Genomic DNA, 17,330 nt, shown 5'->3' with positions numbered 1-17,330 from the left:
GGATGACAACTATAGAACATGGTCTAAATTGGGGAAAACAAATATTCAAATCATTTATGTCTTTCTTACAGTTTCTCTTTATGCTTTCAGTTCCTTTTATAAGCTTTCAGCTTGGCTTTGTTTGAAGACTTGATCCAAGTATAACAAAATGCAATCCATTAACAATCATATTTTTTCCCCTTCCTCTTTGTTTGCATTGTCATTTTTGTTCCCATATTGAGGTCAAGTGTTTTAGCCTACAGAGGTTTTTATCTTAGTGATGAATGTGACAGAGGCATGTGCTCAGAAATCTTTTTCCTCCTGTATCGGAGCAAATTCTGCTGATTAGCTGGGTGAGCTGGTACCTGCCCCCTTTAGCAGACTGTTTAACACAGGCGCAAGCTTCTGTGTACTTCCCCTTAACCCCCTGATTCAATCCGAGTTGATGTCCTGCCGCGTTTGTGTGTGTGTGTGCGTGTACATTCTCTTTCCCTTGGCCAGACTGGCTACAAATGTGCTCGCGTCAACATGCGGGCCATTTCTTCATCGTCTATTAAAATCAAAGCCCCGTTGCAATGAGAGCTGGAATCTTGGCTTTAATTAAACAGCATTACTGTTAGTGTCAGACATTCCCTGGGCTGCTTTGTCGCATTGATTTTTCTCCTTGTGTGTGACAGACCTATGGAAATCATACAGGGAATCGGTAATGTATTGTAATTCACTCCTTCCCTCGTCTGATCAATTTGAATATTTAAAGTGATGAACACAGTGCACAACTGTTTAAAACGCAATTTGCGTAGATTTTTTTCAGTGGTTTGTTTTTAAGATATTTAAATATGTACATTTTGCAGCAATGATCATATTAAAATAGAGAAAAAAAAGAAGAATTGAGGATTTATATTTAATCATTTTTTTAAAATAATTTAATAAATCAAGTAATTCAAATGAAAGGAAGACGATTGTAAAATAGTTCAATTTAAATTGAATTAATACATTATGTTAAAGAAATAAAATTAAGAAATTTGTATTTAATTTAAGAAATCTTCAGATTGTTGAAGGTATGCCAATAGTAGTAATTTTATGCTGTTAGAAAATTAATCTGAAAGGGAAAAACTACTATAGCTTATAAAACACAACGGTTCTTTTTTCAGTTTGTAGCTGTTCTTTTTCAGCTCTCTGAATGCAATGCACAGGATTTCAGTGGCCTGATTATGCTAATTAGTTTTAATATGCAAATTTGGGAGGCCTCTTTATTTTTAACCGATCTTTATTAGGCACTAATTAATTGTGCTCACATAATGCATGACTTTAACAGTGTTAAAAAGCAGGACTTGATTTTTGTCACTATACTGAAACTCAGTGTTTGGCTAGACATTGTGAAACTGCACCGTAGGATCTCCCTCTAGATCTCATATCACATCAATTTTTAGATAAGACTCGTGGTCCCACGATGTGGGCAGAAAGTCACTTTCTTACAGGTCTGATGCAATGCAGCATGTAATTTTGAGCAGATGTATTTTTTAAGATTTCAAGTTTGGCATCCCTATATCACTTTGCGTTTGGAGTGTCTTTAACATTTCATCACTAGAGTCTGAATTGGCTATAAATAAGTTACAACTTGTGGTTCATAATTGATTGGAAGAAAGGACACAGATGCGACAATTATTGTGCAGCTGTTGAAAAAATTGGTTTATTCATTTATGTATTTGTTCCGTCCTGTCAGTCAAACGTTCTCTCAGAGGAGGAAAGCTAGTGCCCTCAGAAAACTCAATCAAAGAGTCCTGCTTCTGTTCCCTAATGTCACTTCAAAACTTGTCCTCAGCATGCTCACACTTTATAAAAATTACAGAGATGTGAACCACAATCCATATGACATTCATCATAATTATAGATCATCATAACAGTTTATAATCTAACATAGGAAGTTTAATGATGATGTCAACCTTAATGATTTATAGGTCACTCTGTCCCATAAATCATATCATAGATCAAATCAAGTAGAAACAAAGGACTCTGGGTTTGTCATCAGCAGAGAGATTTCGACATAAAGAGATCAGATCTGTGGGAAATGGCGTTGTTTACTTTCCTTTGTTTTGATCACAATCATCTGGATATGTATCTGTGGGTCTCAAAACAAATGCATTTAAGTAGTTCTGAATCCTGGTTTTTGTGTGCACAGATGCAGAACTGCTCTTGTGGTCTTAATAGTTTTAACCCATCAGATGGCCCAAACCCTTCCGAAGTAGCAGCCGCATAAATTTCCTTCCCCAAGAAGTTTTGAGTTTTACCCAATCCGTTCTGTCTATCTGTCCAACACCAATCCTTTACACAGATCATCTTTGTACACTGCTCACTTTATTTCCATGCATTTTATCTGATTGCATTTCAAAAAATGTTAAAGAATCTGTACAAAGTAGTAATTTACCAACTGAAGAGACAGTAGCACTAATTAAAGTTAAAGCGAGCAATATAATTCTAATTCTTCATAATTCTATAAAGTGCTATACACGCTTGAGGTATTCAGCTAATCACAATGCACTGGATAGCTGGCCAATCAGCATACACCTCTCTTTTCAGAATGATAAGCTTGGCAAAAATCAACACGTTTCAAAAAGGCAGGGCACAGAGGAATAGCAATAAAGTACATAATGTGGAACATAATGTGTTTTTTGAACTGCATAAACAAATTGCATTGCACCAAATACACAAAATAATATTTATTTAATATAATTATTAATTATTAATTTTAGCAACGTCGTATGACCCCTTTAAGACTTAAAGTGTGGATAGTGATGTTAACGAGAAATTATGACATGATGACGGAAGATCTAATGAAAGGCAAGGACTCAGGAGGACTGTGTGTGTATGACCTATGCTGGTTTTCTTGATTAGAAACAGAAGGCCTTGTTTGTTTCTGGTTTCGGGCCCAGTGGAATCATGGGGCAAAATGTGTTTGGTATCATGGATGTGTTCACTTCAGCATGCATGTGAGTAATAACTTTAAGGACTGAGGGAATTTCCCATGATTATTAATACATTGTGTAACAGTCCTGACTCATTTACAGGAAATCTTAATTTTTTTTTTATTATATCAGGTTTCATCGTAGTGTTTGTTGTTGATTATTATTTTTATTTATTTTTTATTTTACATTGGACATAAAGCGGTCACCCAACGCAGAACCAAAATTTTTTAATTTACAAAAGTAAATGTCTTCAAAATCAAGTATTTGCATTTCATGTCATCAGTGCTTACTGGGATTTGCATTTCATTGATTTCCATTTAGCATAGTTTTTCCCTGCCATCCACAACGTGACTCCAAGTCATGACACACCAGTTGAGAAAAACTGCATTATAGAATGTAAAACTGAATCCTAAATGGTAATTCCAGAATTGTGGATTTTCCTGACAAAATGGTTCAAAACTGTTACAAATCGTGCAAAAAGTATGCTACGTTCTAGATCTTTCTTTCAAAATGTTTTTTTTTTTTACAATGATAACTTCAAATTTAAAGAAATGCGGAAGAGCTTAAGCATTAACATTTTCATGTGAATATTTTTTGTCTCTGCTCTGTCTTGTAGATTCATTTTGAATAGGTTAACACTGTTGTCTTCATAGGTTTTTTTATGTGAACTTTGCTTTCAGGTACATATGCACAGACTCATGACTTTTCATAAGCAAGGCCATCGGGTATGGGTTGATATGATCCTCTGTAACAAGGATATGGAAAGTTCTGCTCTTTGTAAATGTTTGCATATATTAGCACTAATTCTATCTCTGTCGTCTGAGGCTTGGCTCGGGGGCACTGATTCTCCAGAATCGGAACATATGCAAATAAATCATATTTATGTAGATTTTTCTCACTGTAAGATATGTAGTTAGTTAACATGAAATACTTTTGGAAAGTTGACTTCTGTGTGTGGAAATCAAATGATATGCTTTATCTAAAATCAAAAGATAAAAAAAAAATACAAAAAATTATTTATTGTGCAAGCAGCCTTTATGACCTGATTTACAGTAGTAAATAAAAAATGTTAACACGGGATATTATATTATATTATATTATATTATATTATATTATATTATATTATATTATATTATATTATATTATATTATATTATATTATATTATATTATATTATATTAAACTGGAGCTAACTGTACTGAAATAGCACTGCATTGTATTTATCAAAACCATAAGGCTTATTGTAATGTGTGCTTTATTTATAAAACTCAGCTCTATTTGTCTGATGCAATTAACATTTCACTGTTATTGACTGCAGAAAGTAGGTGGTAAAAAAGAAATTGAGATGCTTTTGTACAATTTCTAGCAATCATGATTTCAGTGATTCATCAAATGACAGAAATAAGCATTATAACCAGACTTATTTCCAGACATGCAGTCAAGTCAAGCTCTTTAACCTAGTACTGTACTTGTCCACAAACTGGGAAATTGCACTCTGCAAATAAATTTTTTTTGGGTGTATTTTCACTGCTTTCTGATTTGCATAATTCACTAAAACTGCCACATAGACAGCGTGTGCAAAGGAACGCCGTTATCATTCTTAGTAAATTCCCTTCTTTGTTTTATTTGACTTACATTTTTCTTTCATTTTCTATTCCTCTGAGGAGACAGAAAGTTGACGAGTGCATGGGCAGTAAAATTAAAGAGGCTGTGTTCATTAGACAGGGTACAGCATAGCTACTACCAGGGCTGGGCTAACTGGTTCTAGAGGCACCCTGACGGTGGCCGGTTAGCGTGGTGGCAGCGGTGTGGGTCAGCCCACCTGGGAGGGAGACAGCTGTCTCATCGCTATCCAGCGCATGTCAGGCCTAATGACTCGCAGCTGACACCTTAACCCAGTCGCACTGCAAAGTAGCGCATTAGAATAATTACTCCCTGTCATCCTCCATTTAATAGCCAGTCCCACCCCCCTCCAAATATACCCACTCTCATCCACAGGGCCTGTCCTCTGCTAACACACATACACGGCCTCAGACGCTGTCATTGGTTGGACCATCAAAGCTGAGAGCGCACTCGCTCACCCCACCCCCTTGTTGTTTGATCTTAGCCGATTATATAGTATTCGCAAACCTCATTTAAAGAGAATGACTGGGAAGCAGGCCGACGCCACTGCCCAAGACAGTGTTTGGTTTTAGTGGGAGAAAAACATGCTCTCACACACAGATAGAGACGTGCAGTCACAATATCATCCAGCCTGAGCAGGCAGCTTGTTATCATGACATCTGCATAGCTGAATACAGACACTCGTCCTCCTGATACAGTGGAGACGGAGAATTTTATCTCATGGTCTGCATCGAAAGTGGATATACACTACCTTTCAAAAGTATGGGGTTTTTAAATGAATTCTTTTTTTCAGAAATACTGTGAAATAAATAACTGTATTTTATTTTAAAATATTTTAAAATGTAACTTATTCTTGTGATGGCAAAAGGGAATTTTCAGAAGCCATTACTCCAGTCTTCATAAATCATCCTAATATGCTGATTTGGTGAACAAGAAACATTTTTATCAAATGGCTGCTTAATATATTTGTGGAAACTTCTTCATGCATTCCTCGATTCATTGAAAGTTCAAGAGAGTATTTATTTGAAGCAGATTTTTTTAGTAACATCTACTGTTTTTGATCAATTTTATGAAATAAAAGCATGATCAAAAGTGACGAAATATTGTTTTCTTGTCAGTTTAGTCCAGGTACATATTTTGAAAAGATATGTTTAGTCAGCAATAAGCTGTGTTGATCTTAAATAATCTGTTAAGATTTCCTGCAATAGAAATGCAGCTGTGAGTTAATGGAAGTTGATGAGGAGATGAGCAAAAGGTCTGCAGAGAAGTAGCTGTGTAAGGTGTGACGTTGTGACTGGTGTCTGGTCTCCATGGGAGGCTGCAGCAGACGCTAGAGGAAAGGTCACGGGTTGTCTTCTATGGAACAATGGTGATCAAGAGGCTCAGACCGACTCAATGTGGTTATTTCTAGGTATTTGTTGTGATTATTGGCTTGAAGCATTGTTACACCTGTATGCAGATGTCTTGTCTTTGAATAAGTGCTTGCACCCTGGAATCTTGAAAATGTTGTGAAGATTTTTGGTGTGTATGTCGGAAGAATGTTGTTCTATTAAATTACTAGTTTTATTCTTCAATATGTGTGAGTGTGTGTGTGTTTGTGTGTAAGTGCCTGTGTGTTCTCCTCCTGACCAGTATGTTGTCTGACCAACTCAGGTCACATTAACCCAGTTCTCACAGTTGTGGTCTAGGAAAAGAAAAAAAAAACACAAACACACATACAGCTCTCCTTAGTAATGTAGTGTGGCCTGAAGCTGCTTCATGCTGTTAGATTTCCGCTGTTGCTGTGCAATGATCAAGTTATTTACTGCTTACATTACCATGCGGCTTGATAAGCATATTTTCCCCAGTAGACATAACAAGATGGTTTATCACCAGGGTTGCTACTGAATATAGCAGGGTGTGCAGCCAGTGTGTATTTACACTCCTGTGCTTTATAGCACCACATAAATAAAGCTTTTCTCTACTGTAATTTAAAGCTGAATTTTTTTTGCATTAAATAATGAGGGGGACTTGCTCGTAAAGGCATCATTAGGTCATAAATCAAAATAAAATAGAATATGTGCAGACTCAACTGTTTGGAAACTTTCTGAGTAAATGATGAAGTATATACAAACTTCCCTTTTTTTTTAATATGGACATTTGAATTTATTATAATTTGTTTAGTTTCAATTGATTAGATTATTTAAATTAAATTTGACACACTTAAAATAAACTTGTATAAAATTTGAAGACATGATTATTAACGTATAACTAGTCCATAGTCTTTATAATCATTTACAAGGGTTACACAAAAAATAAAATGAGCTAGCCGATTTTCGTAGTATTTTAAATAGCTGTATACTTTCCTATACATTGCAGTTTCTCTAACAGGTCACCCATTGACTTCTTTGTGGGCTGGGTGCCAGAAGCGATTCTACACACATTAGCCTCATCACTAGTTTTAATGCATGCCACCCCATGGGATGGTAGGCGCCCTGGCACGTGTGTGTGGTCGAATCCAAATGGCAGGAATCTCACACGGATGCAACGCTGCTCCATCCTGACAGCTCCCTCCAATTACCGCCAGTCCTGTCGCATGCCTCCCATCTCTCTCTGGCCCAGATCACATGTGACCCCGCCTGCCGCCACGCTGGTGGAAGCGAAAGGGGAGACAGAGGAGTCCAAGGGGAAAGGGAGCCTCATACAGTACAAACATACACTTAGATGCTTTTTGCGCATTACTCTTCTCAGAAGCTTCTCTTTAGAGTTTTTGGTAGAACTGTTAGTCTATTATTGCATTAACACATTAAGTAAATTTCCCAAAAACTGTTTTTTTTTACAATTATTTTTGCATTTGTATTTGCAAAATTTGATTCGGCTGTCTAAAGATTGAATTCTGCAGTAGTTTTGGTTGTTTTACGATAAATACAAAAAGTACTCTACATATAGACATAAAGTATGTATGTACTTTATTTACAAATTTCTAAGAGAGGGTTTGTGGTTAACAAAATGCTATAATTATAGAGTCAGATTAAATTTGCAAAAATAAATAACATGAAACATATTCAATCGCAAGTGTTAACATGCTGATTTTGACAGCCCTAGTTTTTAGATTGTGTGTTTTCTCTTGGACTGTGAGCCTGTGTGCAAGCTTATGGTTTTTGTGCAGCTGAATGTTTATCGTGTCTAGGGGCCTGACTGCAGGCCAGTTGAAGCTGCAGAGACAGGCCAGAAATGAAAAAGTACAGATGAGCCCAACAGCTTTGTTTGGATGCTCATTTGCAGTGTCGTGAGATTTCTCTGAGGAGGGGAAGAAGGGAAATAGTCACATACAAGCAGAGGAGTGAGGAAGTGGAGTTTTCAGTGGCTTGAGGGGTTTCGGTAATTAAACACAGGAATTACAAACATGTTACGGCTCACATCATTTACAGTTTTCTCTCATGTAAAACAGTTTCAAATATTTGTATGCTTTGCTGCGCACACTTCAAACATGAAAACAGTTTGAGAAAATACAGCTTTCACAGAGAGGAAAGCATTTTACTTTTTAATATATATATAAAAAAACATTTTTTTTTTTTTATATTTTTATTTTATTTGCAGTTAGCAGCTGAAGTATTGCTGAGAAAAAAAGCACGAATGAGCTTTACATTATATAAAAATATATATCATATTTAGCAGACTTTTCATCAGCAGCTTGTGAAAATTATGACCAGTGTATCAATCGCTAAAATGAGCATCATTTTAAGCGTGAAGCATGAAACATTTATATATTTACAGCATTCACAAACAACATTCCCTGTTCTTCAGATGGCAAGCTGGAGTAAATACCTGCTGTCTCAAGTTTTGCTATTCTGAAACATGTATTTAACTAAGAACAATCTTCTCCCATCTGATCCGCTGGCATCTGGCCAAACAGATTTCTCCCCCCTTATGATTATTTTATCACTTTAAATTCTTTATGATGAAACGCTGCAGTGGTAACCTTGCTGAAGCTGAGCAGGGCCTGGCTTTCACTGCTGCTATTTGGAATAGCTCTCCTCGGTGGCTCGTTCCTGCTCCCTCTGTTGGATTCTGCTTGTCCATTAGTGCCATCTGTGCCCGCCTGTGCCGTCTGTGAGCGCCTGCGCTCCGCCAAAATGACTGGCATTTTCTCTCAAACAACCAGGGGATGGTGCCCAGAGCTGTTAGCTGGCAATCATGTGCACTTTTTCTGACAAACGCGGGGACAGAAAGACAGGATGGGGAGCAGAAAACATCTGCAGATGTAGTGCAGCTTTGCATAAGCTACGTTCACAGGAAAATAGTTTTCTGGTGACCATGCTGCTAAGCCGAGCTTTGTAAACTTGGGCCTGGTTTCATAGACAGGGCTTAGCCTAAACCAGGATTAGGCCATAGTTCAATTAGGACAATTAGGAGTTTGCATCTTAAGACAAAGTAAAGGCATTGACATGTTTTAAGATCAGTCGGTGCAAGTTTCTTTTAGTTAAAACAGCTCAGATTTACATATTAGTCTAGAGCTTAAGCCTTGTCTGTGAAACCGGGGGTTGATCTTTTCCAACACGTTGGTTCCCCAGAGCAAGTCATCTCCAGAGATCAGATGATCAGCAAAATTACAAAAAGTCTACTTTGGTACCGAACTGACATAGGATTCAAGTAGGTTTGGGAACTCGAGAGCTCGTTAGCAAAAGAAAAACATTTGAAAAGTAGTTTGTAGTAAAAGAAACAATACTTAAAAAAGAACCAAATCAAATCAAATTGTTCTATGTAGTTTATGATTAGAAAATCAAACTTCTGTCAACTTTTGCTCACCGTAAAGTTGTTTCAAAAACCTCTTTCAAAATATAGTTTTTCTTCCACAGAAGAGAAAAAGCTCATACAGGTTTCAAATGAAATATGTAAATGAGAGAATTTAATGAGCAGTAATAATTAAGTGTAATCTGAATCATTCAATTTCCCTTACCTGCTTGTATTGTACTGTATGTTCATTTTGACTGCATCCGTGATTAAGATATTACTGTGAATATTTAGATTCTATTGTGTCTTGTACATGATAGTTAAAGGGATTGTTCACTCTAAAAGAAACATTTCTAAAAGCTTTCTCACCCTCATTTCATTCCAAACCTGTATCATTTTCTTTCTTCTGTGAAAACATAAAAGATGAAGATTTTAAGAATGCTAGTAGCCAAACATTTTGGTGACCACTGATTTGTATTGTACAGAGAGAGAGAGAAAGAACCAGAGACATCCCTCAAAATACATTCTTTTGTGAATAACATGATGTGTGAATTTCATGAATTTCAGTTGTTTAAGATAGACTATAACTTAAAAAAAATAAATAGTGATTGACCAGTCATAAGTCATTACCTATTACCTACACTGCTGAAATATATATCATTTTTGCAAGCATTTTATTTCCTTTCATTTTGTGACTCGCAACAAAGGCAAAAAAATACTTACATTTGTCATTAAATGTTATTGTTCAGAACTAATCTGCTTTATAAGAAGATCTACATAACTAGATTCAGTCGTGTGATTTATATATATATTATTTACAGTGTTTGCTTGAATGAACTTGTAAAGACAGATCTGTGACAGATGCTTAAGCAAGCAGAGGTTAATGCTTTGTAGAGTCTGTTTTTGTTTACTATCAGCTTTGCCTCTAATGTTATACCTCAAATGTGAGCCAGTAATGACCAGTATGTAAGCATAATGACACCTAATGCCAGTGTTGGGTTTTTTCTACCGGTCTCTCAAGATTAAAAACCATCATTCTCCGGTAGTCGTCAGTTCTTGATTGCTGATCATATGCCACTTTATTTACCCAGAAGACTTGATTTGAGCCAGCAGGATTTGCTGAAAATATTGTGTCAGCAGGAGGGGGTATTTTATACCCTTGTAATTTACAGCACCTGTGTGCCTCCAAAAGACATTGTGGCTCATTGTGACTGTGGACTTAAATTCCAGGGATCACCACCACGCAGTCTGCTCTCGCTTTCAAAGCAAGCTGCGGGTAGAGCATTATAAGGTCGTCCGGAGCCTGTGAGACTCATGCTGACATGCTTTTTTCAAAATTGAATTCTTGTCAAAGGACCCGTTTTGATTCATCCGTGACAGCTACAGTTTCTCAACTGTAAAATCGAGAGCTTCTCCACTGTTTCTGGTGGCTCAAACTGTCCTTTTCTTGAGGCTTTAATGTATTCACTGTTCCAGTGCCTATATCACTTTTTAATGACTGGAAAATTTATCCAAGTTGTCAGCAGGCGTTAGATTTTAGGCTCTCTTGGCTTGGTTCTGAATCTCCACCAGACCAGATGGCGGTGCTATGTGGGCCGTATGTGGACCATGGGTGTGGAGATAGTGGGGGCCAGCTCTAGAGTGCAGGATTGCTCACATTCTGGCATTTTCCCTAGGCCTGTTTGCAGCTGCACTTCCTGTTCCATTTTGATCTTCTAAAATGTTCAATATGTGGGAAGGGTTTTGGAGGCAACCCTTTTTCTTTGTAATGTCACAGTAGTTTTTATAAATAAGACAGAAAGGTTTCAGTGAAAGAAGATTATTTTATATGCAGTGTATTGCATGTAAACTTTGCACTTTTGCAAATAATGCATGCTCTTATAATGTATAAATCAAATGTTTATACAATTAAAAGTCCAAAATTGTTATATAAACAACAATTCAATTCATATATATTAATATAGCATTTTAAAAAAGGATCCTCAAATCTGGGGGATTTAGTTTAGGGTTTAGCTCTAACCCTAATCAAACACACCTGAGGATGCTAATCAATATTACAAAATCACAGTAAGGTGAGTTTGATCAAGGTTGGAGCTAAACTCTGCAGTGCATTGGCCCTCCAGGACAAGATTTTAGAAACCTGATTTAAAATTTGCAAACACACCAACTACCAGTCAAATTCCATAATAAATGTTTTTAATATTTCTTAAAGGGGTCCCTTATGCTCACAAACGCTGTATTTATTTGATACAAAATACAGCATAGTAAAACAGTAATATTGTGACATAGTCTTGTGCTGTTTTTCTATATTTAAAAATGTAATTAATTCCTGTGATGGAAATTATCATAACTTCAGTCTTCAGTGTCACATGATCCTTCAGAAATCATTCTAATATTCTGATTTGCTGCTCAAGAAACATTTCTTTAAAAAAATGAAAAAAAGTTGTGCTGCTTAATATTTTTGTATTTATTTTATATTTATGTTGTGTTAATTTTCTTTATAGAACGTTAAAAAGAACAGCATTTATTTGAAATCTTTTTAACATTATAAATGTTTTGATTGTCAATTTTGATCATTTTAATGCATCCTTGGCCAATACAAGTAATAATTTCTTTCAAAAAATCTTACAGATCTTACTGTCCTTTTAACAATATAGTGTTAAAAAGTATAACATTTAATTGGATTTTATATACATTATATACACACATTTTTTTTGTGTGTGTGTATATATATATATATATATATATATATATATATATATATATATATATATATATACATATATTTTTTTTTTTTTTTTTTGAAAATCAGCTACAGTACATGGACAAATATGTAAAGACCAAACAATACTGTACACACTGTTATACATCTTTTGAGGGGAATAAAATACTCATCATTGCATGAGATTAAATGGTCCTGAGAAGGACATGGGCTACTTTCCAAGTTCCACCTTTCTCAATTCATGGATCTCACTCCTTTTAAGAACAGAAAGTGCAAGACGGCTCCTCTGGGAGTTCTAGGGTTGGAGGAATCAAGCTGTTCCAGAGAGTGGCTAGCAGAAGATGAGATGCAAAAACACATGCAGACCCCTCTTTTGGACAGGTGCCCAAGAACACGGCTAATCAGAGCAGCAGACATCTTTCTGGGAAGTCTGGTGGCCGTCAGAATGGTGCGGCTCGGAGAGCGCTCCAAAGAGCAGAGATGGAGGGGTAATGATGGCCCCCCAACAGGCCGTCTCTGTTTGACTGATCTGTATAGGTGTAGCATATGTGTGGGGTCACAGAGGTGAAGCTCTTGATGAACTGAGCCTTGTGTGATCTCTTTAAGATGGCATGAAACCATGAGAAATCTCTGATCAGGCCAATCAAGCCTCTTTCTAGTTTTTAATATACTCTGTGTGGTGTAATTATTCCTTCTTTTATGTATTCAGCAATTATCAACTGACGTTGTTTGATATTTGTGCCTTCATGGGAGAATAATTGAACGTTATTTGTTCTGCATATTGACCAGTTTAGTGCAAAGAACTTGAAGTCAGACTCATTTTATAAACATGAATCAAAATTTGCATCAGATTTGATTGAAATATAATTGTATTTATACTATTTAAAGAATTCAGACACAAAGGAAGTGTAACATTTTAAATCCATCTCCTCTTGACAACTGCATTTTGCAAGTCTCAAGTGAGAAGAACAAGTAAAAATGTCTCTTCAGCGTACTCTCTCTACTTTTACCCACGACACCCTGTCCAATGCCATCACCTTGACATCTAGCCCATGGTCCTTCTATTCTCGTGACACAGGTGGGCTCTGTCTGTCTCAGAGTGTCCAATGCCAAGTCCTCTTGCCTGGGAGCGATAGAGTTAAAATGGGTCTGACCGTGCCGTGGGTTCGGGTATGACCGTATTGCTCGGCACCTGGTCGACTCCTATAGCAGAGCCTCACGCAGCCTTTGTAGCGAAGGCGGACAGCTTTTCAGAGTTCCTGCTTCAAAGCCTGCAAAATCCAGGAAACTTAGCCACACAATCAACCGTGGCCAAAACAGCATCTGATGTGCCTTATTTGTTGACGGAGTGAGATCTATCGCAGAGGGTGCGCCTCGCTTGGCTTACAATGCAGGGACAACGTAAAGCCCGTATTCATGGATAGTCTATGAAGACGCTGGGATTCTTCCAACATCTAATGCCAATTGTGACTTGAAACTAGGGCAGGCTACTGTGATGTTCGTTTTTCATTGTTGGTTGTTACACACTAGTTATCAGTCATACATGCCGGGAAAAATATATTAGCTCTCAGTGTTAAAAATGCTTAGGTTCTGTAGAACATTTATAAATCCTGCACATGTGTGTGTGTGTGTGTGTGTGTGTGTGTGTGTGTGTGTGTGTGCGCGTGTGCGTGTGCGTGTGCATGCATGCGAGAGTGTGTATGGTGGTTATACGCTAGGCGAGAGCTCCCTCTTGGTGCCAGTATACCCTGTTTCTCCAGCTGATGAGACACACACTATATAACAATGAGAGATACGATGACACTGTGTGCCAAAATAAAACATTTTCCAGGATTATTTAAAATTATTTTCAACAGAAATACTCAAAATGTATATTTTAAAAAAGTAATGATAATAAAAATAATAATAATACACTTGTTATTTTTGAGGAAAATGTGATCATTACATTTAACCCCATGATATGATGTTTTATTATGTATATATCAATATTATATATATATATATATATATATATAATATACACTATTCATGTATTATAATATTTTATATGCAGTATGCATATAATATTTGAAAGTAAATTATATATTTGTGGACAAGTGAGGTGAGGGCCATTGTGACAAAAAGCCATGATGATTGATGTCTGTACATAGTATTATACTGTACATAAAGGTAATAAAAAAAATCTGAAATACTGTAATTTTATATATATATATATATATATATATATATATATATATATATATATATATATATATATATATATATATATATATATATATATGGCACAAAAATGTTTGTATTGTTATTATTATGATTTTTATTTTTATTGTTGTTGTTATTGTTTACAATAATTTAATGAAAAATAGTTATAATACTAAAACATGAATTACTTAAAATGGAAGAATCAATCAATCAGTTAATTATCCTTTTCTTTTTCTTCTAGGGACGCTGTATGAACTTCAGTCGGGTGCAGCATCAATAGATGACAGCATCCCGTCTCTGAAATACTTTGACTTCCAAGTTTATCAGATGGAACAACGGGAAAAAAACAGAATTTACTCGAGATGACATAGCTTATCATTGGCCACTTCAGAGTATCTTGTTCAGGCTTTCCAAAACTTATAATTCTGCTATCTCTCAAGCTACTCAATGGCAAGCGGATGACTAGATAGATCAACAACAAAAAAAAGTGTCTGATTTTGCAGCTGATCTGGTTAGCTTTAATGCAAAGCACAGGCTTTTTCATGTTCTGACCATATTGTGTCTTCTGTGAAAAAAAGAATCTTATGGACACAGACGGAGGCTATTTCAAAAAAAAAAAAAAACGAATGAGATGAGGCTCTTTGCCGTTGGCTGAGAAGTAGAACTAATCCCAGTAGGCTCATGGAGTGCAGTAGTACTTTGCCTCTTGGCAGTGTCTCTTCACAAAAATCTCTCCAAGCCCACTATTGTCGGATGCCTAGCGGGGCTTCTTTGACTGGAGATCTTGTCATTTTAAGTGCACACGCATGACAAATTGTAGACAGAACGCCCTAAGGTATTGGACGCAGTAAGACTTTGCCCTTTAGTTTGTGAAGACACCTTTCTATCAATGCGAGGACAGCGCAGAGAAATTAATAGAGCGTTATTGCACCGCAAGACACCCTGTGACCAAAGCTTTCCGGCAAGGATTTGAGGGACAGATTTACCTCCGGTGGTTGGTGCTTCCTCCCCATTTATTTGGCAGTCTGTTCTGTGCTCACTAATGCATAGACCTTTCACAATTCAGAAACATGCCCCTCATTTAAAGTTTTAACACATCAATAAAGCTGTCCAGCCACAACCAGATCTCGCTAAATTTGTGCACAAGTTGGCATTGGAATATCAAACTTTGATCGATCTTAAGGCAACTTTAGAGATTCTTCTTTTGTATGAGATTTTCTGTAGAAATTAAAGAGTTCCTCAGCTGTGCTAATGTGACACCCTCATTCGATATACTCGGAAGATCAAACCGAAAGGGGCGACGGACGGATGAGTATTGTTCATTTCCAGAAATTATCCACATCACACTCCCCCCTCCACTTGCGCACAGAAAAGCGAGCAATATATATTTATTTTAGATTTCTTTAACGCGCTGTCACGACGCCGATCGCGAATGATGTCAGTGTCAGTGGAAACACTGTGGGGGAGGAAGGGGGCGGCAGCTGAAGAAAAAGGCTCGAACGATCCAGTCACTTTCGATACGCTACTTCAGATGCAAAATGGATATTCGAGTCGAAATCTGACAAAGCGTGCCGGCTTTGACGGGAAGTGGTATAGACAATGACCAGTGGCTGGGTCAGTGGGATGTCTCAGTGCAAGCAGGGAAGCTTATCAAATGACACTAAAAATAAGTTCAACAACCATCAAGTTTGAGGGGGGAACAGAATGGGGCGCAGTGGCTCACATTCGGTGGGCATGCAAGTGTGCAAGATGGCAGGACCGTTGGGGGAGAAAAAGCCCTTGTTTAATGATTTCTTTGTTTCTATCATCCTAATTGTAGGGACATTAATTATTGCTCCCCTCCACCCACCCACCCCAAAAAAAGGACAGAATACATTTATAGAAAAGTTCAAACATTTGAAATGGTTCCCGGAGTGGCACTTATAAGTTAAGCTAAAGCACTTCTTTGGATAGCTAGGTGAGTGTCATTTTCAGCCTCATTTTTATGTGTATTTTTCTTGTCACAGATCATAGAATATCAGTTCAGTGTTAGAATTTTTTTCTATTAGGTTAGTTATAACATGGCTTAATATTTTTATCAGCTCCTTACATGCTATTAATCCTCCTCAACATCACCAGCATCACATCATCTGCTTTCTCTTTATTATTGCTTTTTTGTATTTACCTTTTACATTGTTATATTTATGTTTTCACTTCATTTGTGATCCTTGTGTATTTTTATGTATTTTATATGACCCTTTAAAGTATTTGTAGAAAAACTGATTGTAAACTTTGTGTAGCAGGATTGGGTTTGTTCTTAGTATTAATGAACTTAGCACACCAGCTATTAAAAAATAATGTTAGCAATTTTTGTAAAAAAAAGAAGAAGAAAAAAAGAAAGAGAAGCTAATTGCACCTGTTTTAACTTTAAAATAGAATAGGGTCACAAAGTTTTGATGTAGAAATTGGACTGCAAAACAAGGATTTATTTCATTTTTAAGCAACTCTGTGATGACAGTTGTGCACTATTTGTTGTACATAAAAAGGCAAGGAAATAATGTATTGGTACTAATAATTTGTTAATTTAATTAAAACCCATTATGTTTAGAGACAAAAAAATTTTTCTATATATATTAGCACTTGTGGCCTTTGTGATTATAGTGGCTCATGTCTCGCTGCAGTCCAGTCAATGAATGTAATTTCAAAGTAACTTGTATTTATTTCCCTCTGAAAACAGTGGGTCTGCAGATATAAAATTCACCAGTGCACTGGTTAAAAAGTACTATTAGTACTAGTAGTGCACAGAAAGAAAAAAAAATGTTAAAATGTACATACATTTTAAAGTAATGGTAATAAAAACAAATACTGAAAATTGTGAAAAGCAATGGGCAGTAAATTTGCCTTCACTGAAGGCAGCGCTCTTTATACAATGGCACTGGCCAGTGACCACTGCATTTTACACTCATTTTACAAAATTGACATTCAACTTCTTGATTTGTTTCTCACCCACATGAGAAGCTAAGAAATCATTTGATCTGTTAAAGAAAGCTAGAGACACTCAGATCCACCATGAAAATTAGATTGTGTTCACTGTCAGTCATACTGTATTAGGGTTTTTTTCTATTTTTCTGCAGTTGTCTTATGCTATAG

At 36.5% G+C, this 17,330-nt stretch overlaps 1 protein-coding gene across 2 annotated transcripts in view; it reads left to right on the top strand.

Annotated features, from left to right (window-relative positions):
• The window catches only part of LOC113049121 (anthrax toxin receptor 2-like), a 43,554-nt gene extending 27,968 nt beyond the window's left edge, over positions 1 to 15,586 (top strand). For both annotated transcript variants that reach the window (XM_026211179.1, XM_026211178.1), the window contains one exon: positions 14,443 to 15,586. In XM_026211179.1, the coding sequence (XP_026066964.1) occupies positions 14,443 to 14,481 (39 nt within the window). In that variant the 3' untranslated portion in view covers positions 14,482 to 15,586. The remainder of the gene's footprint in view (positions 1 to 14,442) is intronic.
• The last annotated feature ends 1,744 nt before the right edge of the window (positions 15,587 to 17,330 follow it).

The sequence above is a fragment of the Carassius auratus genome, chromosome 30, assembly GCF_003368295.1.
Source record: "Carassius auratus strain Wakin chromosome 30, ASM336829v1, whole genome shotgun sequence".
Lineage (NCBI taxonomy): Eukaryota > Metazoa > Chordata > Actinopteri > Cypriniformes > Cyprinidae > Carassius > Carassius auratus.
Note: the sequence above shows the minus strand (reverse complement) of the source record. Positions and strands in the feature narration are given on the sequence as shown.